The following is a 27168-nucleotide window of genomic DNA, read 5'->3' as shown; positions in this document are numbered from 1 at the left end:
CCGGCCAGATGCTATCCTATCGCTTTGGCAGCAAGAGCGCAGCGACGGCGGTTGGGACGTTGGTGTCAACACCAGTACTGGGTGGCTTACTGTTGTTCGTCAAAGGAAAGACCCAATTGGATTTCTCAGCCGGTATACCTGATATATTGATCGTCATCGTTTTGTGTATGACCCGAGGCGGGGCATGTGAATTACGTTTGAACTTTATCCTCCACCCAACAGTGAAGTCTAAAACGAGCCCACCTCGTCAACTTCAGCTTAGCCAGGAGTTCCAGACGGCGGCAGCAGCAGCGAGTTACCTGTTTCTCTTTCTAATTCTATCGTTCCTGCCTATTTTCAGCGGTCAGATGTTATCGAGCAAACGGTGACCATCACAGGCCAATAAGATTGGGCGGCCTTTGTCCTATTCGTGTTCACTGTGTGGCTGCAGTGCGTCCTCATGTTGGCGTGTCGGTATGGCATGCTGTGTTTTTGATACGCTGGTGAAGCGGATGGCCCAAAGCTAAACGCATATCAGCCCCTGTTTCCAGTCCCCTTAGCCAGTGTTTGGGGTATGAGGAGCTGATTTTCTTCGTTTTCTATTTTAACCGTTAACCCTGACTTCTGGACAAAATATAGGAGGAACTTAGCTGCAGGCAGTCTACCGCAGTGAAACTATTATTCGTAAGTGCTGCGGAACACGCCATTGCTTGGACGCTTTCGAGCTCGAGGCTGTAGATAATATACATACAGCGGTCTATACCTATAGATTCAACTAGTGTGAGGTGGTATTGCTGCAAATATTATGTATGTCCATAGTGGGCAGCATGTGCGCACAAATCTATTGTCGCCTTTAGATAACCCTATGCGCTCATAGAAAATATTTTTAGTTTTTTTTTTTTAAACGAAAGTTTAGTCCTATTTCCTCCTCGTATATCCAAAAATAGGACTACGTATACGACATGGCTAGATGACGTTACGCAGAATATCGACGCAGGATGTAAATATTTCCCACTTAATTTCTGTTAGTAGAAGCAAGAGCATAAAGCGCAAGCTATTAAGAAATGTCAGAACCAGTATGGATTGCTATTTCGAGTAGGAGTTTGTTGAGCAAAACAAGCTCATCGGTGGTCTCACTCGAGAGATTGACTGTTAACGTAATTATAATTAGTTAGTTAGAATAACAAACAGAACCTTGGATGTCATGGAAACAGCCAAACGGATTTTGCAGACTGTCCCACCCCCGTTGATATGAGCAACTAACTAATAGAATATAGAATGTCTATAACCTTCAAATTGAACCTACTGACTCTCTTACGAAAACAGCAAAAAATTTGCGTCTATTTTGACCGAGTTTTCTAACGTAAGACCAAACCGCAGAGCTGGATCTTTACGACATGGACCTGTAATTTTGATATAAAAAAAAAGGTCAGCTCTGCACAACAAATCATGACCGGCTTCTACTAATTACAATTAAGTAATTTTGGGTACCGTTCTCCCCAGTGAGGCGCGCAAACATGAAAAATATACATAAATATTGACTGTGATTGTCGATGTACTGGCAGTTATCCATTGATACTATGATAGGAACTGTTTCTCATGTAGATCACCGGTGCCAACCTTTCATTATTTTTAAAAATAATCATATTATTCTATGAACATACTTTTTAGATGTGAAATTAAAACAATGAGATATTTTATTAATAAACAGGGTTTATTTTTATAATTATCTTTATTGAATTTCGCTGGTATCTACCATTTTACTGTTTACTTTCCATTCAACGTAGAGTGTACCTGGATGCAACGACATGACCAAGCCCGCGTCGACTCTGTGCTGGCATTCAACTTAGTATCGTACTTTAATCTGCCGTTATACGGTTAAATTCTGTGCTTTTGTTAGCTAAATATCAATTTTCCGTATGATTTTCTTTTCCATACATTATTATAGATAGTGTTATCCGTTCGATCGGTTGTTTACACTATTGTTCGTGTTTTGCTTTCTCTAATATGTTGCATTGAAGGCACAACTATTGAGTAATAACACGTGAAAAGTAGAAAAAAACTACCCAATGATTTATTGAAGTTTTTATTTAACGCCAATATCGTGTCATAACGATTTTTCGCCGGATGTTCGACGGACGTTTGACAGTCTTGACATCACGTTTCTATGATATTATCATGTACCTGACCGAAACGAATCTGGCCGAGATGATATTAAGCGGAATCAGCCTGCTGCTAATTAGCGATCAGCAAAAGCCTGCTGTGCCTACCGGTCCTAGCAAGAGCTGGATGTGTATATTAGTCACAATTTCTATGGCCATTTTTTTCAATCTCATAACATTGTGTTGACAACTACTCGACTGTCGGACAATGTGTAAAGGATCAGCGTCGAAGGCCAACACGCGGTTAACAAACCACTTGATGCATACGCTATACGTAGCTAGTGCGTTCAGTACACCATGCTAAATGGTCGTAGGCTAAACTGACCATATCTGAGAGAACGACTAGGCTTATTGCTACCTTGCCAGTTAGTTTGTTTATCTGCCCAGTCCTTGTTGATGTTCTGCGTCAACTGCAATATATGAGTGTGCCTGCCGCCATAAGAGAGCAAAGTTTGCAATCCAAATCTTCTTTGGTGCCTCTTCCCGTGTGGCTTCATGTGCGAAGACTTTCAAATAGAAATGTTTGCCATTTGTTTGTCAGTATATGCGGATGGTGTTTCTCGTGTTTGTGTGTGATGTGCGGTTGCATTTGTGTAATCGTTTTGATCCTACCTTCATGTGGTTATGTACATGTAATTAGGTATCCTTGCCCTGTGTATTGTCACCTCAGTCTGTTGTGTAAATCCTTTAGCTAATATTTCTGTCGTTGTTTTTCCATGCATGCCTAGTTTGTGCTGGTTACAGCCTTTCTGCGGTTTGACATTTGCCCTTCGTTTTTGGATCATGTTTTTGTTCCTATTTATTTAAATTTAATAATAAACTAAGCTTTCGTCGTCCACTTACAGGTGTCAACTTTTTTTCCGTTTATTCTCGTCTTCATCTCACGTTATATCTTGTCCTATTTTTCTATCTTTTCATTGTCCTCTTTCCCATCGTCACCTGCAACGTTCCATTTCGTGTATACTGTAACTGCGGTACGTCACGATGCTGTCGCCCATAGTGATGTCCTTTTTTAGGATTGCCGAACCTCGAGATCTGTCAGATCTGATTCGGCATCGGATACGAATGCGTCCATAGGACTTTGAATTGTACTGACGGCAGATGCTCTGAGAGAAAAGACGTTACGATGGGCAAAAGATTAGACCGATATACCAGGATGTACAAAGTTATCCGTAATTTCGATGTGCCATCCCGCTTAACATTAGGCCACGTTCCGCTGATGCGATCGGCCAGAAAAATAGCAAACACAGTATTTCTCAATAATGAAAGAACCTCTGGTTGTCCTTTGTCACAATCGTAAAGTGCTAGCGTTATCTATCGCTAAACTAGAGTAGAATGAGATTCATGGTTAGCCCATGAACATCTTATCGTATCTGAGATTGATGCAAGCAGCTGGTCCACGTTTTGCCAAGTGTACCCTAATATTTCGGTTAAGAAAATACAACAATGAAAGAAACTGGAAGTCAACCGAGGCGTACCAGAACTTCAACTAAAATCAGCTGGCTAAGTTTATGGCCATCTAACGACAGGTGTTCATTACTATTATAATTAGGCATTTGCAGTAAAAAAAAAAGTGCTTAAGCAAGAGCAACCACGGGACGCGATCAAGTCTGTGTAGACCGATAAGCCTGGTGTGGACCAATAGCTCAATGCCCATATCTGTTATTTTAATGCCGAATTGAAGATTACATTTGCATTTTATATATTGGATCAATGACGTCGTTTACAACTTTTAAAACGCAGCTTTTGCAATAGCCATTTATAAAATATCTTTGTTGTTATCGTCCTTATTGAGATGATAGGATCTCAAATAATCTAATCCACTGCCTGAATCTGTGTGCGATGGGCGGGCGTTTCATCACACTTGCCTCACTCGTGGATCCCTTCATGAATCACGCATTCACTCCATTGTTGTTTTTTAAAAAAAAAAAACAAGCTGAAAAGTTTATCCGAAACCAAATGAAAAAGTTATGTTTTATCGCATAAAGTGTAAAGGGACACCAGTTCTCCCTGACTGGAGCGCCCGGATCACGCGTAAAGCATGCGTCCCCCATGGCCCGCTTCCCCGAGTCATTCGATCGTTAAGGTTTCTCTTTATTATTATTATTATAATCATTGATATTTATCGACATTTCTTCGTTCTACTGGTTGGCGCCTGGCACCCTATAATGATTTATTATCGTCCCAGAATGAATCACATATATATATGATTGTGTGTATATCGTACGTTTGTAATATATATTGTGAGCTTATCTTACGTGCGTTTGTGTGTCTGCATGCCATCACAGTTTTGGTTCTTGGGTGTATTTTGCTGATTTGTGGCAAGATGGGACCCAGACTGAAGTTTTGCTTTGAAGCGTTGTGTAATAATGCTAAATTGCACAAATTCGAAAATAAGCGCACGGAGTGAGTTGCGCTTATGCGTTTCTATTGAGGGCAATTGGGAAAATTTATAGTTGGTATTCTACAACTGAATCACAGCCACTGGATTAGCCTGTTGGGTCGGATCTCCGTGATAGCTTAGTGGGTAACGTAGTTGCCTGCTAGTCGTAGGGACACGTTATTGTCTGAGCTCGAACATATGGGGCATAGACAGACGGATTTACTTTCGTGATGATTGGGAGCCAGCCGTCTGATGGAATACACAACGGCGATACCGGACGTAAAACTCCAAACATAGAGGACTGGCCTGTCGAAGTTCGCTGCTCCGGGCGGTGATCTTCGCTGTGCTGAGTATATGTCATGCTTCCCGGGATGCATTTATTTTTGTATGTATTACATATAGTAACTGTGTAGAGTTCTGTACTATTGTGCCGGCTTTCACGTAATATAATAATGTAAGTTAACTTGATCTAGATCGGTGGGCATGTAAATGTTAAAACAATTAGGAATTTATCTAACTTAGACCGGTAAGCGAGGTGTTGTTTGCTTTTCACAAATCGTTGTGCTATATTTTTAGGACCATTTCTATGCGAGCCTATATACTGAGTGTTTAGCTAATAGGCACAGTGTTTTTCAGATCGCACACCGAAATCGATAGATCACCATATCCAAAGGTAATTAACAGGCTTTTTCCTGTTAATTATTGTCGCCGTTCGCATCTGCCACGAAAAAAATAACAATCTCCACGTGTTTTCTGTAGTAAACGACGCAGGCTTGATATGTGTTGCTTGCATTTTGAATAAGGCTTGATCACGCATGGTTCGTTTAAGGTACTTAACTGGCGATTAATTTTTTTGTTTATTTCATTTGCGGAAAAGAACGTTTTCTCACACCGCGCCAACGTTTCCACCAACATATTAATCTTTTGCCTTCTTAAGGCTGTTTGGCCTTCATCGATCTGTCCAATGAAAATTTTGATCATCATCTTTTTATTTATGTACATGCACACTACGTATAGGCACAATAGTTCACTTGATCGACGCTTTTAAGGTGCCATTAACTTATTATATCGCTATTTCTGGGGCTAGATCGTCTGGGTCTTCTGGGGCTAGAATGAAAAAAAAACTCTCACGAAGAACAAAACAATTGGTAACTTTAAATGGTGCTCCTATTATTGCATTATATGCTTCAATGCCGTTCATACTTTCAATATCCAAGGATCAATACCATCGTTTTCTATCAATAGATGGTTTTTCTGTTATTTTTTTTTCGTTAATCTACGTAACGTTTGAACTCTTCCTTTTCCTTATATATATATATATATATATATATTCTTTTCCTCCATATAGACGAGTAAAACGAAAACGTAAACCTCGTAATATATTATAGACAATAGTTATGTTGGATTAACCCCCTTGATAATGCGAGCCGCAGAAGTTCAAGGTTAGAGCTTGGATGGATGGATGAATGAATAACTAAAATGCATTATTTCCCCTAACAACATACGAAGCTGGCGTTTCGTGTGCGCCTCGGCTGACGTTTCTGTACTCTACCTGTGACTACTTGTAGTTGATTAAATCAGCAATCTTTTATGGACAATCCCTAAACTAATAACAATGTGTGATACTAGTAATGACCATGAGAAGTCACATTACCCGTTCTATATACTAAACGTCGGCGGGGTACCGGTCGGTGCAGTGCTCCAATGGCTGGAACGCGCGTCTCGGGGATTGTCCACGTTCGTTCTTTCGCTCGTCAGCTTTCGGATAATCATCATTATCGGCATCTTCATCACTTTGTAAGTATATTATTCGTCTATCGCGCTGTATAGCATTATTCGACCCCCCCCCCCCCCCCTTCTGATGCCCCGACGGACCTTGGTGATCAAGGGAATCAATGTCGCACATGAGGAGGGGTTCAAAGACAATTGCTTTTCCGTTTTTTATTCCTCTCTCCCCTAATAGGTTTTGCTGTCTTTGCTGCTAGGACAACATCATTCTCCGTGCCTGCCGCTTTGTATATGTTATTGTGTTTTAGGTAATTTATTTTTGTCTGGGGTTGGTTTGTTCTTATTACACTCTTTTTGAGTCCCCGGTCTTTATTATCGCATTAAGAAGCTGTTTCGACTGAAGTTTCACATTATTATTATTATTAGTATTGTGGATGGCTGTTACATTTACTGATGGCACATTTTCATGTTTTCCGTTTTGTTGCTTGGCGATAGCGAAGTGCAAAGGGTTTCAGTTAATCAAGAAGGCTGCACACCCACAACAGCGCCTAGTACAGTAGGTCACCTAGAAACACACATTATATGACTCGTTGTATCCTGTTTACATCTTTCCGTCTTTTCCGTAATAAGCAAAGCACACATTTTATCTGTCCCACCTAGTGGCCTGGGTCTCCGGATCTTTGATCATTGTTCCTGTCTCTGTAAAATATTTCGGTAGCTACATGTTTGCGCACATACTGCTTTGCTCGTCTCTGCTTTGTAAATAAATGTCTTGGAGGATGATACACTTGAAAATTCGCAGCGCCTTTTTTCTTCAGAAAAGGTTCTGTGTCCCTAATGCACTTTCTGCTAGATAGAATACCTTTAGATAGATAGATTGCCTTTTTAGTGTGTTACATTTTCCGTGTATTTTTCCGCCAAAGTTAATGCAACGTCCTTTTCCGTGCCATCTTTACAATCGCTTCTGTAACAGCCACGAAAAAGAATTAGTTACCGCTTATTATTACTATTATTTTCGTTACAATTACCATTGCTTTACCGCTATTTACAAAAGTGTTTCTGGCTGTGTGTTTTTGCGCGTCATGGGGAGCTTGGATGCGTATGATCGTATGTATATATATATGTATACCAAGCCTTGCTATTTTTATAGTGTTTATATCCTTAGTTATCATAACATCAATCATCCCTTTGTACAAGAACCGTGTCAAGTTCTACGTTTACCTTTTAATTCGGTTATAATGCGCCTGTTGTTCTAAAATAGATTTATGTTTCAGCATTAGTCTCAGTCATACTATACAGGTTACGGAAGTATTGTCATTTTTAGTAAAGGAGGTCTTCGATAGGTCACCTTTCTTGTTTGTTGAATTAAGATAAACGAGCTCACAGCCTTAAATAAAATCAGTAGGATGCACGCTCGTGCACACAAGTTTTGAGAACTCGAAAAACAAGCATAATGAAAATCTACAGGTTACGTTCGCAGAGAATCCGCCGTATACGAACAGGCCTGCGCAGTTACCCCACTCTAGATTGAATGCAAGAGATAATAATGACTATCATAAAAATAATCTTTTTACGTTTCGGCTTATGTTGGTTGTAACTAGGCCGGGCCTAGATGGCCCGAATCTAACTTTACTGGAACTATGAGAGCCAGGTAAACGATCACGACGACCCCCAAGACCCTATTTACCTCGCACGAAATACTCTGTGCAGTGAAGATCCCAAATCCATCCTGGAGAAACAATGCGTGACTAAAGGAGGGCGACTAAGACATGATAAGCGGTTGTGAGCTGCTGACCGGTTAGGAATTGGACCAAAGCAAGCACGGGCAAGATAGCAATATAATATAATACACATATAACAATAACAAATTTATAAAACAAATGAACTAATAAATGCGTCGCAGAGGGCAGTCACTGACAGGCGATCTGACACCTTTCAGAAAACACAAAAGTTATCGTATTTTTTCAAAATAGATTTCGAACCTGTTGGCGCTTAATAAAGTGGCCAAACGAGAAATGAATAGCTGATAGACGCCAGAGAGGCAATTAGCTCTGTTTCCTTTTATTGAGGAATCATTTTCAACAAACGGGGCAATTCCCGCAACGAAATTCCTACTGCTCTGTGAACGCTACAATATTTTGCTGTTGGGCCGAAGTAGCCGGAAAATCGCGAGACAGCAGACCCTATCCTGTCTTTTTCCATCGAAATAGATTTATTTATTGATGTACCCATCGATTTTTACAATGTTAATCGTTCGTAATTTTCCCATACAGCACGTATTAACGTATGCGTATGGCGCTTATAATCATATTTATGTAAGCTTTTAATTTTTACTCTTATAACAGGCCCGTGGTCGTTTACGATTTTTTATTTGTCTATAGCCTAGCCCTTGGTACAATTATGCTATTTCGATGATTGATTTCATGCAACTTTTTAACCGTTCTATAATGTTAAAACGTTACGTCGTCAGAGCATAGATTCAGGGTTACCCACGCTCATTAAACTCTAGTACAATACATTGCGTGACAAAAAAAATACGATTTTTGTTTATCTAATTAATTAACTATTGTTATACAGGAGGCTCTAAAATGTATACACTGTAGTTTCACTAAAGCATAATTTTTAGAGTGCATCAGCTGGTGCTAATTAGTTGAATTTGCCGCAAAAGTATGTTTTACCATCCGTTCGGGAGGATTTTGTCAAAGGTGGCAAATCTATTCCAACAGGACGCAGAACCTACATGATATCATCGTAATATGAGAATATACCTTGGTCAGAACTATCTAAACAGATGGGTCGGACAATAAGATCCCATAGAATATTCTGTCCATCCCTAAGACCGGATGTCAACGGACTTTCCTTGGAAGGATAGTTAATTTGGAAGTTTTTTATAGTTCATGAGCCTATGGTTCACCGTCATCAGCAGCCTATCAACCGGAACGCTGATAGTTTTGAATATTTGCAAAACTCCACGTTTTATGCAGATTTTGTAGAGAATTTGAGCGATAATTATACGTAAAGCAAGACCGAACTATACTCATTCATACTATGTGTATATCTTTTGGGACACCCTGTATATATACCCCTAGGCTACTAGTGCTTTGACATATGTTTATAAATTGCGTTGTCATCATCGTCGGATCCTATTATGGCTGCCTTACCTACTGTCTGCCTGCCGGACGTATATATCTGATTCACTGGTTCGACCATATTTTTTTTTTATCTATTTTTCTAACAGCAGTTCACTTGCAATCAGCGCTATCGTATCGTTTGTTTCCCACGTCGCAGGTTACTTCCATTTAGGTATATAGGCCTTTATATCTTATATAAAACGTATTTACTCATACAGCCTTCATTATTAATAATGAACATAATCTTGTATACCATTCAGTAGTGACCTATTCAAACTGTACGTTACATGGAACTTATTATATATATATATATATATAATTACCACGGTACAATATTCCGTTGTTAGCTATATCTTGTTTACATATAATAACTTATATGACCCGTGTGCTCTTATTGTAGCATACGCCATTCCCTACTCGTATATATACGACATGCGAGTTAAGCGATATATGCCTAAGCGTTTTTGTTGACGACGGGCTATCTCATTTCCGTTCATTGTATTTTTGTGATTGGCAATAGTATCGCCAACATATAGGTCTAACGTATTATGTATCATACACATTATAGAACAGCAACGAAGCTTATGTTGTATACTGTCGACGTTCCTACCGCGAACAAGTTACCGTTATCTTTAAGCACGGAAGAGTTCTCACAAGGTCTTCGTACTATCAGTTGCAATAATACTACTCCAACGTGTTAGGTTCTTGTTTAGCTCAGTAAGAGAGAAGCGTCTCAGAAACACTCTTCTACCGCGTTAGGCATCTGGTTCTCCGGGACTGCGTACAGGACCGCAGTTGGTAGGTAGCGATCCTGTTTCTTGCGTTTACGTAGTCATCGGGTTTCAGCGTATTGATCAAACTAGCAAGTTACGTATAGTGATAGATTTTCGTCTCTTGGCATTATTATTTCTCTAGTTATATTTGTATTATTGCGGCTTCGACTGCTTTGACCTATTGACTGACTTTTTCTCTGTTGCCTGACGACGGTGCGTCGTCTGTAATTCACTCCAGCCATTGTTGCCATTCTGCCTAACACGATCATTTGACAAATACGTACTGGATTATAGTTTTTCTTTCAAATACAGCCTGCTGACTGCCGATATATATTTATTTACCACATAGTTAATTGACATCGATAGATCAGAAAAACAAGAATAACACAATATTGCCGTGCAAACATGGGGTCGGTCGTAATTTTCTAATGCGTTATTATATTACTCTCTCGAATGGGAACATACGCTATGTTGCGCCACTTATCGTCCCAAACGAACGTCAGCGCATAGGAAGCTTGGTGGCTCCTACCCCCTATGCGGTTAATACGAATCCAGTAGCAATCTATCGTAAGGTTTAGGGGGTAGAGTTTGTGGCTTAGGGTATATTGCACGTGCGCTAGCTTGGATAAGAAGTTCATCTTTTTTGCTACGTTACTATATACACCAACGCCGCTAGACGGTCCTGTGCCACTTCGGGCGGCGTGACTTTGCAACAGTTCAGGTATCCCGCTCTCAAAGTTAGTGTTTTAGTTAATTAGTTAGAAAGTCATTAATATCCGTAGTTTTTTTTTTGTTTTCGCTGCGGGTCAGTCAATCTCCATTATAATTTTTGCGGAGCCTTGCCCGTTTTGCGTGTTCGTAACCTCATCAGGCTTGTAGCGCGGATATGCGTACATCGGTATGTCGGTCAGTTGCCTACATGTATATCACGCTCATTTCTGTAATTCATTAGACAGAGTCTAGCTTTTTGTTATCTTAACTTTTCAACGTTCATTAGCATTAGCATGGGCATCAAATAGTGTCTAACGATCTGGCTGAATTTACTATGCTTTCATTGCTTCTTTGAAGCTAATTATAGGTAATTAGCGTAGTGGCGCCGGATCGTCAGCGCGTTATTTAGCGACCAAAACATAAATTATTCCTTACACTACCTACTTGTACGAGAAAGCGAATACGGCCCTTCGTAACGTTCCCTCCGTCTCCAAGTGATTGTCGTCCTCGGAGTGCGACGGTGACGGCCTGCCGTTATTCCGCATGCACGCTTGACATACGCATGTTCATTCTTTCTATAATCTGAAATGTTTTAGCTCTTCCGTTAATCATTTGTTGAGAAGATGCCAACTAAGGTGTTTGCTCGGTTCCGGCGAGCGGCTAGTGGTCGGCCGTATTCAAGATTCGATTGATACTGTAGTTTTTTGGAGTTTGATTCGACACTTGGCTAGCTTTTCCTCTATCTTCTTTCACGTTTCTCCTTCTGCTGTGTACCTAACTAGCCGCGAACGAGCTATGGTAGCACGCATTTTCATATGGACTTTTTAGACAGCTGCAAGTCAACGGTGTCTCCAGAGAGTTCCGCAGTACGATAGATTGCATTCGCATGTGGGACCTACTGTAATAGGCCGAGGCCTAGCATGGCTGATGAAGCAATAAACGCGGTCGGGCCGATCAGAAGAGAGAGTCAATCCTCCACCCGTCGTTTCTGACTCGCTCTTGAAATCACCATGCGGTTTCAGCTGCCGTAGCCAATCTAATTCAAGTTGTTAGACGCACGGATGCGTGCACGCCAAATGTACAAAAAGCTGTAAGCTTTGCCCAAGCAGCGCATGGGAGCGAGATATGCAGCCTATCCATTAGACCCGCACCAAAAAAAATCCTGGAATTTTTCACTGCCTTAATTAACTGTGCAGGTTGTGTTCCTGGTGCCATCTCCACATAGTGCCGACTTTAGCATTATTTATTACTCACGATAGTTGATACTGTTTCATGTAGTAGCTATATGTATGTTGAACCATAGTCTCTGTCGTTTTCCTGTCTCTTTGCTGAGAGATACATTGTTGACTCTCCTTTTGCCGCGGATGTCCGCGCACTTCTTTGTTTTCTTCAGCAGCTATCTCATGTGAAGATAATAAAGCAAGCAAGACCGGCGCTGGCGATTACGCCTTGTAATTCCTATCTTTTATAGTCATTTTGTCCTCCTTATTCTTTCCGTGTTGTTCCTGCATTTCGCTATGGAACATTAATGCGCATGCGTACACTACGATAATCTCGTTTATCTCTACCTATATAACATGTATTACCGCCTGTATGGCTGTACCATATTCATTTGGATCTACCCTATGAAATGAGTTCATTCTACTGTTATTTCATTTACTCACTATTCCATACAAAACAGTGAACGATGAGGACTGAAATCGATTTGTAAGGTGATCATAGTGTGATGGTTCGTCAGCGCCGATCTACCATCTGCACCTTTTCCTATAAGCGTACAAGCGATACGTCAGCGGCCCAACAAACGGCACGGAGCGATACGCACGATTGGAAGATGCAAGCATTCATAGACGGTCGTAATCATCTGACCCAGTTCTGTGCTATAAAAATATCCCACTGGTTTGCCTGCCATCTACCAGATTAGCTGTTACATACATCCTAATAGAACGTATGCTGAAATAACGGTACACGCGGTACGAAACCCAGCCATTGAATCGATCGAACAATGTTTTCCTTTTTTTTTTTTAAAATCATTACCGGTTACTTGGTGTTAGTGCTGTGACCGATTCAACGTAGCGGGTCACGGTACGTCACTGCATGAAGCTGCACGCAATAATTCACCAGTTACGTTTTACGTTGTTGACGTCAACAAAACTCGGTGTACACATACGTGCGCACACCTATCCGTTCTTGATACTCTACGCTGTGTTGTGTTATTATTACTGTTTGTGTTGCGTTAATAATCCTATTGACTGATCAGTTTGAATGTGTTTTTTTTTCCTGTCCCAGCTGATAATTTTACTGTCCATGTGTCGAGAGAAGACTCTAACCTCCGCCGTGGGGACACGAAACACGAAAGCAGCTAATGGGGTACGGGGTCAAGGAAAGTACGATGCATGTTATCATTGGCTACTATCACAGTTATCGCTAGTAGAACCTATATTTCACTAAGACGAATACTACAAGAGAACCACCACTTAAACTTATACACGGTTTCGATCTAAGTCACGATCCAGGCACTACAGGCTAGTACGAACAGGCAGAGCCTTGCGTAAGCATTAACTTCTCGATGGAGCATGTACAAAGCACACGTGCATTTTAAGAAGACCTTCAATTTAGGGTGTGCGAGCTCTAGCCTGATTAGCAGCTTGGTCAGTTTTGTTACGATGGCAAAAGCAGCTCAGGTTTCCACCTGCGATACGCGTCGATAGCGGTACAATTGAGGTGTTAAGTTATGAACAACCGTACTGGCTGCTAATCCGGTCCAATGATTCATGGTTGTGTGACTGGTTGTAAATAAGTTTAACTTAAACACGTTGTTCAAGTCAAAGGATGCCCCTGGGTAGAAATGGCTTTGATCATGGTGTTGTGACGAGGATGCTGAACCCTACGTTTTATTTTTGGCGAAACAGCATCGGGGAAGAGCAAATGTAATTATACATTGTTCTTGTTGGTTGAAGCTTAGTAGGATGGTGGGAAAAATTAAACCCATTTAGTCTCAAGCTATCGCTCCCTCTTTTTAATGTTAACGCTGTTGAATGTTCAGTGTTCATCTTACAATTGGTTTTTTTCTGTAGGCCGTACTCCAGGCCTAGTACCTGAGGGCCGATGTGGAGAATTGAACCCTAGCATCAGGTTGGCGCCATTGTGAGAAAGCAGTATTATTTGTCATGCGCGAATGCTAGGCGTCAGCAGACAACATGGACAGCATAATTTATAAACTACTCGAGTAATTTGGTTATATAGGGGTTCATGCATAAGCGATTGAGAAACGCAAAGCTGTATCTTGGCATCTAGCAAGATTTGTTAGAGCTTCTTATATGCGCGTCGATTAATTGTATAAGCTACTTGATTGAACCGTATGGGTGGACATGAGTTTGGTGGACTAAACACTGCGAGGTATGAATTGACCTAGAAGTTAACAGTAAAGATGGTCGTCCTGTCTCATATTTGGCAAAGATGAAGTTTTGCCATTCGCTTGCTTTGTCGCTTGAGATAAACGATTGGCTTAAACTATTTGAAGTTGGCTATTAGTTAGATGATGGTGAGTCGTCTTCCGTCCATAAAGAACCGTTCATTGACACTTCTTAACACCGGCTCGAAGTTGTTTCTTTTAGTGTGGTGTGTGTATCTTTTATTCGTTTTCCACAGGAAGCGCAACTACTACGGCGATGGTTGGGCAGCAGATGGAAGGACGTCTTCGTCAGTATTGACCACATCGTCGAGGACCGTCAGCTGGTGGACCTGCTTAATGAGACTGCTGATGCCGCCTCGTTTGAGGCAACAGCGGCACAGGATCTTCTTAAATGCGTGGCGGAAATCCTTTGATACAAGCGCGTAGATGAGGGGATTTAACGCAGAATTCAGATAACCTAGCCAGAAGAAAACGCCTGAAGAATAAGAAGTACCATAGGTTGCCCTGTAAGTTTTTACATAGCAGTATTCTGTTGCCAACGGTCCCAGATGACCGGTTAGCGTACGCGGTAACGCACGATGCTCATAAAGGGTAATGCTACGTCGATTAAAAGGGAGAGGGTTACTATCCTGAGATAAGACTTCTATTGTAATGGCAATGGTTAAAAAATAAGCTTGCATCTTCTCTCTGTCTTCATATGCGACAGGTTAAAACGGCTATCTCACGCATGCAGCAGGACATTTGCGTTTGGTTGCTTGCGACATGTAAATTAGCAAATGTTGCGGGAAGATGGCCCTTTCAAAAGAACAAGAGCTACTGAAGCACACATGCTTCTGCGCATCACATACAAGCCCGCCCGCGCAAACACACGCGTTCCCAAACGCACGCACGCACATAAATACATGCACGGACACACAATCAAGCTTTGCTCGCCGCTTGTTTGTTAGCGGTCTAACATGCAATTACTGCTCCTTAACTTACCGAAGACAATGTCATGTATACAAGTTTCACAGAAGGCTTTAACAAGGTATACAGTGAAGAAAGGCAGCCAGCAACAGATAAAGGCCCCTACGATGCTGCCCACTGTCTTAGTGGCCTTGGCTTCAGTACGAAACCTCCTGGCCTGCCAGCGCAGGCTCTTCTTGTTCGACGAACTTGTTTTCCTTTGGTGGCTATTTTCTTTCTCAGTAGGCTGTTGACCATTCGTCTTCGCCGAACTGCTCCTTCTTTTGCTGCCGCTACCCTTAAGGTCGGCGTTCCCTGGACACAAAGCGTATGGCAATGAAATTTGTGATTTTTCAGTTTTTTTAGGAGTTGTGAAACAAAAGTTAGAGAAAACGATGCGCCTTTGCTATAGAAGATTGTGCCGAAACTTCAAAACCGGAAGCTTTAAGCTAAAACGTTTGTACTTTTTCCGTAAAATAACTTACTAAAGTAAGGCGGAGCCAAAAAGAAACTTGGATTTTGAGAATCGTAGAAATATCTCTTAGCGGTCGTTTTTAGTTACGAAACAAACGTGTAGTTGGTTTGCTCTGTAGTACCCTTGGGGTAGTGTAAAAAAATTATTTTTAAATAATTTTTCTCACATCACACATCATCTTCTACACAGACTCACAAAAACGCTCTCAGATTTGTCTTTTTACCCTTAAACGAAGGTGGCGCCGACCTGGTTTCTGGAACTAGCGAATTCTTTGCTCCTTGCCGTCTACGCCCAGTTACAATGCCATCGACTATACAGGTCTCTGAAACCGAGGCCTGATTGGTGGCGATGGACGACTTAGCGTTGCCTCGGTGAACACGCAGGGTCATTTGTTGCATCTGATTAGAACTGGATGCTCCACCTTTGTTCTTGGCCATAATAAAGCCGCGCTCAAGTGCTTGACCAGTCCGAATCGCCGACACGTATATTCGATAGTTGAAGAATAGCATAAAAAACATAGGAATATAGAACGATCCCATGGCGGAATATACGACATAGCCGAAGTTGTTGACGAGTTTACAGCCCGGGTACTTGCAATGGTCGATGGCACCGGTCTCGTTTAGGAGCACCCCTTGCGTGGCGAAATCGCCACTCAACGAGTCCCCGTCGGATTCTTCGCCTCCGGCTGGTGAGCCCGAAGGTATCGTAGTCGTTGACTTTTTACCGTCGACGATAGCTCCAGCTGAAGTGTCATCGAGGTCGTTCCAACCAACAAGGGGCGGGAAGCAGATGAGGAAGGCAGTCACCCACACTAAGACGATCAACAAATGGGCTCTCTTCGATGACATCAGCGACCTGAAAGTCGACAAAGTGACCGCATGACAAAAAAGCAGGAATATCGCATTAACAGCGAGCATGACAGTGCTGCAAGGACATCGATGGCAATGCGGATCTCGCTACTAAGTGGACATAAACTAAATTTAGTTTGTCTACTTAGTAACTTTGATAATACGTATGTGCGTATGATACGTAACTATATGTGCACATATGTGTCACATTCAAGGTATTGTACAGATTATGCAAACCGAGCCCAGATGCTCAATTGCAGGTTAAGTTTCCCAGTACTTTACTAGGTATACAAGTATAGGTGGAAGCGGTTAATTTGGGCCCACTGTATAATATATAGATATGGGTTCACCTCATCGTTTTGCCGAACCCGCTCACGATTACGATGGAATTAGTGTATGTGTATTTTGGATCATGTATTCTGTTTCCATTTAGGTCGAGTATAACGACTTGGCCGAATGTCATAGGCACAAGATATAAAGTAAAGTATACTAAAATCATCAAGGCTAACCATCAGAACCAAAATGCTAAAAACAATCTAATAGATTCATATGATAGTGAGTAATATTAGTTTCAATTGCAAAAGTAAACTTTCTCTTTCAGCACTATCTATGGGAAATTGAATTTAATTATCTAGTAACATTTTTCTAGCTTACTTAAATGGACCAGGTTTTACTACAAGCGAGAAGGGTGGAATAGGAGATTGATGGAAACAAATTATCAAGCTATTGAGACCCAAATATAAACACCGTATTGGTTATTTGTCGTGTGCAGAACTACCGTTCACATCAGACCGACGTTGACGGTAGCATCGAAGCACGGATCAGAAATTTTACAACAGAACTCATTCGCTCGATCTTCGCTTGCTGAACCTTAGTTCGAAGTCAGTGACGGCGGTAGCATCGCGGCTACATTTACTAACCATTCGCTTAGTAGAGTGTCCCGACCCCAATGGAGCACCAACAAAGACAAGGAGAGCATCGCAAAGGCCTGATGTATGATCAAGTGGAAGAGTAGACAAGTAAGCAAACATTAACCGCCCGAACGGCTTTGTCGTTTCGTCATTGTCATTGCTGGCATCACTCAGAGATCAGTTACGACGATCTTGCTTCTACTACTCCTGCTATTCTTGACAATACAATTTTTACTGAGCCCCCACTAGATCCTTATGCACCGCTGAATTCCCTGAAGTTATTTTTTCTTTTTTTCCTTTCTTCTTACTTCCTCGGTTAGATAGGAAGTGGGTTGTTGTAGTGGCTGCAAGCAGCCGACAGATATTGGTGCTGACTTTTCTGAGAGGCGCCCATTTCCTGCTTCGGCTGTTCTACAGCCTTTAACAGTCGTACCTCTTAATTCATATCTCGGATTTGCGGGCCGTTAAATCGAAGGTGTTTGGCCAGCTACACGCGTGACTGACCATCCTGTCCTACCGTTCAATGCGGTGTTAGGATGCTAGAGTGGCCATAAATCGTCACAGCCGTAAGGCCAGTAGAAGCAATTATTAATTTTTGGCATCAACGTCAGCTGTCTTTGTTCGATCAGCTGTTAAGCGCGGCTCTGATTAAAACTCCTAAGAGGCTGATCATACCACGACAATGACGACTGTGAGCGCGACATTTAGGAAGTGCTCCTGTCTATGAGGGCACCAACAGCAAAAACATCCAAAAAGTCAATCGATCTTTTGATCGATCGTCTCTTGTACAGCTTGGGTGAAAGTGGTAGCGAGAGCTATTTGGAGCGCGGCTTTTCCGAATGAACTCGGCTTCGTCCTCGACGCTGATGTTTATTAAGTCCAGTAAGCTCCACGAAGAACCTTCGTTGGCTGCTGATTGTTGGCTTTTGGCCATTACTAGCACCCACTACTATTACTCGGACATCAACACATAAACAGACACCATCGACCCATAGAATCAAACACACACAAAAAATACATTCAGCATGACCCGCAAGCTGGCGCATGCACGGAATTCAGACCACATCAACTCATCAGTAGCTACTGTTCGGTAATGGGCGATTTGACTCTGACTTCTGCTCGTCGACTTGAAGCGGAGGGAACAAGAAAAAAAAAACACTTCAGTCAACCAAGTGAGCGGAACACGGAAACATTGGTGCAGTTCTTCATGGGCGATAGAAAAGAAGACGGTAGGCGCGAAGAAAATAGGCCGGGGGAAAAGTCTCGATGGGGGGCGACGCAGTTGATTGCACTCTTCATGATGCGCTGCCGGTTATGCTCCGCCTGTTCCTCGACCTTCTGAGCTGCAAAGAAACTTTGGGAAACACGGCTCCTCTGTTCCCTCACGTTTCTCGACATCCTTATCTCTTTCTACTGCTTAGTTGCTTTCTTGTGGCCTTCTTTTGCCACGAGGGCTCCTTGTAGCCCGCGTCTTTGGAGGCAATCGTAAAAACTATCGCGGACGACTGACTGATAACAAGCAGTAGAATGCGAAATACAACAACTAGGCCCCCCAGAATGTTTGTTGCAGCGCATAATACAGTCCTTTTCGTATGCGTAGATGTGTACGAATACGTAGACGAATGCTATCGAAGCATAGCATCAAAGCACAAAACGAAGCGCGAATGGACCTATATGATGAAGGAAGGCAGCCAGCTACGTTCAATGGTAATAATCTGCCGAAATAAGTCTTTGTATTGTTGGCCACATAAGGAAGACGGACCGTAGTATTTGTGATCATTAGCGTATTCTGATTATCGTAGTCCGTTGCATTACGTATGCCTGAGCAAAAATAAGGACCGGTATATGTGAGAGATCTTTTCAGGCGTGTTTTGTTGGTGGAAGAGAAAACTTTTGTATGCGAAAAATATTTTTCCAAATAATTTTGTACCGTAGCATACTATCACATAGAATTTAGCTACTGTTAGTGTTACAATTTCGTATACTTATCCTCATTTGTCAAGTATTCTGTCTCTTGGAGACGGGCATATATCTCTATCTAGCTATTTATAAAACTATATTAATTTCTACATAAATGTTGACACATCAAGGTTCTAAGTCTGCAATGCAGATTGAAATGCGATATTACACCGTCATCGTGGTCAGAGTTGTTTTTTCCTTGATAGTAAATCCATAAGAGGCATACAACGTATAAAGCTACTCAGGCGTCTTAATCTTGGTAATTTGCCCGCCAACTAATTAAATGACGTGTCCAAGTAGACATTGCCATTAAGTGTTCACAGTGTCCTCAACGATCGACAACCGTGTGAGTAAAACGCTAAGTATTCGATCTAACGTGCAGGCTATTGTTAAAGGATAATATAAATAAGGACAGTTATTATTATTACTATTATCATTGTCGTTAAAAAACCTAATTCTGATAGCGTTATAGGCTGCCAAGGTGGAAATACGAAGTACCAGTGGAACGTACTTAATTGACGCTTGTTACGCTAGAAAGTATAGGCGGAGACATAAGTATCGCACAGAAGTCGACGAAAATCGCCGACAAACCGGCAACGATACCAGAAGTGATGACATCGACGGACAATAGCTTCTGAGCCTGCACAGTGAAGCTACGTAAAATCAGAACTAGCGATCCGCCAGAGGCTTACACCATGGCCGGATCCTTTGAACTGTACTCTGATATTTCTAATTTTTGGTTTCAATACACTAAGCCAGCAGCATCCATGCATGAGTTGTCATTAATGTTCATTTCATGTCAGTGTTCGAGCAGCGAGAATTTCATCGAGGGTACTTCAGGAGGCTCACCTCATAGCGAGCATATATGTGCGTCATAAAAACTTACAAGCTATATAACTAATCTTCGCAGTTGAAATTAGATTGTTGCGCGAAGTATCGAATGCAGAACTGTACATCTGGAGCTGGACGCAGGCAGACTTCGTTTCGTGCTCAAGGCTTGTTGTTTGAAGCAACGCTTAACTAACACATATTTGTTCTTAGATCTTACACTTAGCTAGATAGTGAGTCGACGACTGAAAGTACATGCTAGCGAAAACATCTAGTTCCTTGATCAGAATTAGCTGATTTTTATCGGTGACACTATAAATTGCCTTCACAATAATTTTTCTGGTTTTCCAACATTTTATTTATCAATTGTTTGGCCTAATTGAAAGGATGACTCGTATAACGCGCTATGTTCCCTAAGCAAATACTCCACGCACTAACGGCTATAGAGTCCGTGTTCTTTCGGGCGGTAATTCCACGGCTATTTTTTATTTATGTTATTTTTAGAGGATTTATCGCTATCTCCAGCTCGATTTTGTTGAGTTTTTGGTGTTTTTATCACATTTTTACGTGAGCGTGTGACGAACGATTTCCGATTGGTCATGTAGCGCGCTCTTCGCCTTGTGGAAGATGATCGGCCTCTCGGCGGCGCAGGGATACATACGTTATGAGAGATGTAGTCACACTTCATGCGTTAAACTATTTATGGGCTAAAGCGTTAAATGTAATTGGTCACGCAGAGGATGCAAACTGTTAATGGTTGCTACCCACCGGGTTTGGACGCGAACTATCAACGTACTCTCTTAATTTATTTTTCGATTCGTAAACCTGGGCAGTATAGCCAGGCAAGTAGGTATTGACTAATAACATATTCATAGTCGTAGCCTCTGTGACGCAATGCTGTTTCGTCGTACGTAATGTATTGTGGATTGATAAAAGCAACCATATTAATGCAATTTTTGTTAGTAAGCGTTTATTTCGGTGGTAATTGTCATCGAGTTTATTTAGTGAAGGCGGCCCTTGTATGGCTAAAAAATGATCGGAATAAATTAAACTTGATTGAAACAAGTCACGGGCGCAGTGTCTGGGTACATCCATGTTCTATCCTTACCACGATAACAGTGAACCAGCTCAACCCATACTGAAGACGTAATATTTTCTAATGGCGTCACAAGGATCAATGGATTATGTTTAGAAACAGTTGAAAATATGCCAAAAATTAAAATTATTCGAGCATTCAGTGAGAGAAAAGAAGGTGCGTATCGACAGTCAATTTTGAGGCACAGTAGGAAGTTAGGCGTTTCGCGTCTTTGCTTGCAATTTATCGATGACATAGGTTTTCCGTGGCTGCCGTATCATGTTGTAGTGTCGGTATGGTGAACCTAAATTATGATACCTTAGGCGGTAGCGAAGATGGCATTACTGGCCTGTTTTAGTAGGTCACCCATTTGAATCTGGATGTCAGGGCAGTAAAATTTTGAATTTTCTTTTGACTGACAAAGTATCCCCCACAGTGAGGACTTATGTGAGGAATTGAATACGAATGACGAAGGCAACGGGGCTGAAGCCGCGCTAGTCACGCAAACTTGAAATTGAACTCAAAGACATTCATTGCTTAAGGGATTCAAGTGAAACAAATTGAGAAGTATATCCGTTATTCGACTCCATTTATCACCGGCATATTGACACTAACATGACCCATAGAATATTAGAGTACGTATCACACGCCCAAGAGCGATGCATATAATCCGCGCTTCATTCTGAAGACCTTCAATCACCTATCGAGAATGAAGATTTGGGTGGTCACGTATTAACTCACCTATACCTAATAGGGCGCGTTATAGCGAGGTAGCGATCGACGGAGATGGCGCACAAATTGAGGATTGACGAAGTGCACAGCCACACGTCGACCGCAAGCCAGATCTTGCAGAAGTGGCTGCCAAATGGCCACGCCTGAAATACCTGTAACGTTTTGAACAATAAAATTGAATGTTTCATTACGGTAACAGTGTACCAACGCGTTGTCTTGCTGTTGAAACTCACCTAGCAAGCAGCATATCTTTATTATACTAGATGTGATAGAAGGTAATTAGGTATAAAGAGAAAACCGAACAGAAGTTTTCATGAATAACCTTAAGACCAGACTGTCTTTAGGTGGAAAAAATATTAAATACACAGAAATGGCCGCGAAAATTTGAAAATCACTTTTCCATCATTTCATTATACTGTTATCATGTTTGAGAACGATATATGCAGACGGTGTGTAACACGATGTTGCTTGGTTCCTTGCTAGCTTTTGATTCTAACAACGTTCTGTAGACTGACCTCTAGCGTGATGGAGTAGGGCATCACGGTGAGCCCCACGAGCAGGTCGGCGACCGCCAGCGAGATGACGAAGTAATTCGTCACAGTCCGCAGCTTGTTGGACGCCAGCACCGCGGCGATGATTAGCAAGTTACCTGCAATAATAGCAGGAGCAAAGAAATAACAGTGTATATTCTTAATATATGTACAGTATAAAAACTAACTAAAACGTATTTGTTCAACAAATTTTTGGCCAAACAAGGAAAAAGGAAGGTACTCTATTTTCTAATCGAATGTTTATTGTGAAGGATCAAATAACGAGCCTTCCGCGAAATAATAACAATTATAATCTTATTAGCAGTACTTTTCGATGTAGTGCATTATACAATCAAATGATTACCAGTGAGACAACAAAAAACTAGAAAATCTTTATTAATATTATTGTAATTTATGTGATTTTATAGTAGATCTTAAACGCACGAATAATTTTTTTGATAAAATTAGTATTTTGGCGATGCCTATAACTACTGAACGTTTTACCTATGCTAAGTGAAGTGATCAACAATCGCCTTGAAAGGAAGCTGTTCATACTATATATGCCGATATGTTCGCGAGGTACACCGCTTCTTGCCGTTGGCGTCGTTCATTTAATTGAAACATCAATACCTTTATATAATATAGATCACGACTTCATTTCCAGGGCCAATTTTAGACATTATGATCTCATTTCGGTGCTTTTGGAGAACTCTTGCCTGGCTGTCTAACACGACGTGATCAGAACGAGAGACGCGCAGCAGCGTACGCCGATACACTTTACCTCATCAACAACAGCAAACAACGTTCGAGGCGATGTGGAATTAACATACAATGGGCTAAGCTGGGCTGAAAGATGAGATAACCCTTTATCTTCAACGTAATGACATCGAAGATAATGTCGATAACGGCGGACGAGGCATAGTGTGTAACAAAGTGTTGACTTAGTGATCCACGTAATGGCAACCTGGCGACTGTACCTACGATACGATGACCAGGCCTACCTAACCAGCGTATAAGATTATACAGCAAGAGTCTATAGCTCGGAATGACTAAGCGAGCTATAAAACAGATAAAAATAAAAGTTGAATTTGGTGGGCGACAATAGGTTACTAAAAATAACACAGATTTCGCCCACTTCAGTCGATTTACGAGGTGGTGGCGCCATACCGTTCTATCAGAAAGCAATATGTGAAAATAATCTAGAGAGTTAAATAATGAAAGTAAGTGATTGGATAAGCTGGGTCCATAAAGCGGCATTTTGCTTTTTTCTTAGCCGCATTTTAAATACATATAATTTGTTTCTGCGACTGATGTGTAGAATGCTCCAATGTCTTTAGTGAACTCGCTACAATCTAAAGAAGTTCCTCTTAAGGCCAGTGTTCATACATCTTGCATTGACAGCAAGCAAATATGAGATGTCCTCCTGTTGGCTCTTGTTCTTTCGTGTATCAATTACTAAATTTTATTTTACCTTAAGCGTAAAATTTCCATGATGGGTCAGAAGGTCGCGTAATCTGTAATGGAACGGTTTATAGTGCCAAAGCGTACTGCATTCGTAACGACGTCGCACGCAATTCATCATATGTCTACGAACCGCTGCCGCTAACCAGAGTATTCCGGGGAGATTCGTGTGATTTGCATTAGGTGCCCTGGACACGATTGACGCTACTTGGCTCCAGCTGAATAGAGTTACAAGCCACGTAGACCTCTAACGCTGCAATACACATGATAGAACACGAGAAGACGCAGCACTCGATCCGTTGGCAACTGTCGCCAGCGTTAGAACCGGTATTAGCAAGGAGTATTGCGGTGTGGTGATTTCGAATCAGCAGATTTGTGGAGAATCGGGTGACGATTCGCTGACGCGCGCTGTGACTGGAGGGAACCACGAAGAGGCTGGGCAACATGGCATAAGAGCAAAGATTTACTCTTGATGCGATTAGGCGAGACAAGTTACTGTGGTGCTGGTGACGACCTTCTAAGTCGGCAAGTACCTGACGAAACGGCAATAGCGAAGAGAACAAATGTGAACTAGACGGCAAGCCTCAGTAGCTCATTTGACGTCAACGACATCACCCCTTCGAGACAACTTGTTGGAGGATCAAGAGGCATCTGTTAATAAATCATGCACGCCGAGCTTGGGGAAACCCGACGTCGGGCCGATACCCAGCGTAATGCGGCAGATGTCGATGCATCCCAAAAGTGCAGCCGCACTGCAGGCGAAAGAGGGTAAATGATCATATCAGACACGACTTTCGGGGAGGGGGGATACCGCAAAAAAGCTGAACAAGGCGGTAGAATCAGATCGAAAGGAGAATCGAAATAGTGAGGGATGAACAATGTGGAATCAGAATGCTACGCTCCGACACCTCTCATCATCCCTGCCTCCACCAACTGCCCGTTTTCCTGTCCATCTTTATAGCGATGGCTGCTGAGGATGTTACCCGGTAGTTGCCCTCGCTTCGTACGAAGCATCCTGCTCCCATGTTCTTGCGGATCTAGCCCCGGGAAAGACGTCGACGCGCCATAGGACAGAATGCTTCTACTCAAACGCTATAATTACCGAGGGCCTCTGGCTTTTCCTTTCTTAGCCTTTATGTTTAGGGTTTGAAAAGTAAGTAGCACAGTACGAGAAGGTGTGGATGTAGTCCAAGGGTAAGGATGTGAGAAGTGACTATAGCTCTACTTCTAATTTCACAATTCTAATTCGCATTATAAATAGTCAAACGGATGAAGAGCAAGTAAAAACAAGTTCTCATTTGTTTTCCCCTGTAATCCTGCGATTACTATCGTTCGTTGTAATTTTTGTAAGTAGAAGCCAATCGAATGGGTTTATGACATCGCCGCTCACGTTGGCATCCGTAAATACAGCCAGTGCTATCGTTGTATGAGCACAGCTGAATTTGGATCTTGACGTTGGTTTTTAAATATGTGGCAGAGATGATACAGTTGAGGCTAGCCAAAAACGTTTTACGAACGTTGACCTGAGCTTCTTTGCCTGAGCTTGTAATGGCAGCGGGTTAAATAGCACATATTAAAGATGTAACTAATAATATGAGTGCTTGGAAGCACTTCAATAAATAATGATTTATCGAAATAATGGAAGCGCAGTTATGATGCTATTGAGGTAAGTTGTCTTTGTGCTTGAAGGTGATCCTCTTTGAACATTCTCGAGCTCTATCACAGGGCCGGCCTTACACTTCTGAATGAAGTAATGTCTCTATTAGTAAATATACAAAGCGTATTGAAAAAATGAATATCAGATTTAACTACGCTAATAATATATAATATAGCCATGCTTCAATAGATCTTCCCCATAAATATATAATATGCAGTCTTGCTGATTAGTTCCGACAACAAAAAACCATATTATGTATTACGGTATTCCGCATCATGATTGCCATTAACACAGCTATTTCCGGGGAGAGGGGGGTAAAGCATCAAGTTTTCCATCAGCAAAAATTTCAAACGACCTCTGGCGCCATTAGGTTACCCATTTTAACCACGTAGCATAAATGCCTTCAACTGTGTAAGTTCACCTTGGACAACTCTTTCGTTTCGCTTTCACAACAGAAACAACAACTATTCTACGTCGACCTGGAATAACTGCTGCAGTATCTACAGCGACCGAGCAAGAGGCCGATGATTTTTTTCCGCTTGTTGGACCTTCCAAACGGAAGCTGTTAGATTTCCGTTTGTTCGACCCTGCTCTGCCTGCCATAGATAGCATTAGCGTAAGGCCCCCGTGTAAGTTCAACACAAGGTCACAAATTCGGGAAGCAGCCGCCAGCGACGTTTTGTGCTCTCACTGGCACTTAATTTTAGCCGATTAATTTCTTTTTAATTTTGCGACGCATTTCCTTCACCGCTTAGTTCCAGTTTAGTGCACGTTTCTCATATTTCCCAGATTCTACTCGGTTTCCCTATACCCCCCCCCCCCCCCCCCCAACACTGATATTTCTGCAGGGTCCAAAATCGCACTAGCTTCAAGGGAAAAGTCCAGTCGACCTAACATATAAGGATTCAGTTAAATCGCGACTTTTCGTGTGCGTATCCAATCAGTTTCGCTTATAAATATCCACTGCAAGAGTGGAGCACAGCGAACCGACCAACTTAATGGTGGCCCAACTTCTGGCTTTTTTTTTAAGTAGCAGAGAAAGGCGAACTAACACAGCAGCCCCCTCGCTATATCATCTGTTACGACTTAGGCAGTCCCGGGGCAATGGTTGGCGAGTCAAATAAATGCCAGCGTTTTCTGACCGTTCCCGACTGAGCAACTTACCTACCGTACACTCGCTGCACTCTTTTCTGGTTTGCCCTACGATTTGCAGTTCCTACTGAAGCTGCTGCTGCTCCTGCAGCTCTCCAAGCTGCCCTTGCCTTTCTTTTTCGTCCACGGACACTCTCTTTGCCTATTCCGCGTTCTCTCGACTTTCGTGTGTGTACACCCCTTTTGTTAATGGCAGTGTTCGAAATTGGGCTCAGACAACGACCCTAACCGGTTCAGACCCAGCCTGCTTGTTACCGGTATTTGCTAACTTAAGATGCCGAGAGCCAAACTTGAGGCTGCCATAGGTAAGCGCGGT

The 27168-nt window shown here is 42.0% G+C and overlaps 1 protein-coding gene across 1 annotated transcript in view; it reads right to left on the bottom strand.

Moving 5' to 3' along the window:
• Positions 1-1674: 1674 nt before the first annotated feature.
• Positions 1675-27168, bottom strand: part of LOC111270539 (putative G protein-coupled receptor No9) — a 39946-nt gene continuing 14452 nt past the window's right edge. Inside the window, exons 3-7 of the mRNA XM_022850802.2 lie at positions 22568-22701; positions 22062-22204; positions 15923-16554; positions 15261-15539; positions 1675-14754 (exon numbers count right to left, since the gene is read on the bottom strand). Of these exons, the coding sequence (XP_022706537.1) occupies positions 14528-14754; positions 15261-15539; positions 15923-16554; positions 22062-22204; positions 22568-22701 (1415 nt within the window). The 3' untranslated portion in view covers positions 1675-14527. The remainder of the gene's footprint in view (positions 14755-15260; positions 15540-15922; positions 16555-22061; positions 22205-22567; positions 22702-27168) is intronic.

This window comes from Varroa jacobsoni, unplaced genomic scaffold, assembly GCF_002532875.2.
Source record: "Varroa jacobsoni isolate VJ856 unplaced genomic scaffold, vjacob_1.0 scaffold_1489, whole genome shotgun sequence".
Lineage (NCBI taxonomy): Eukaryota > Metazoa > Arthropoda > Arachnida > Mesostigmata > Varroidae > Varroa > Varroa jacobsoni.
This window is presented reverse-complemented; position numbering and strand designations above follow the sequence as displayed.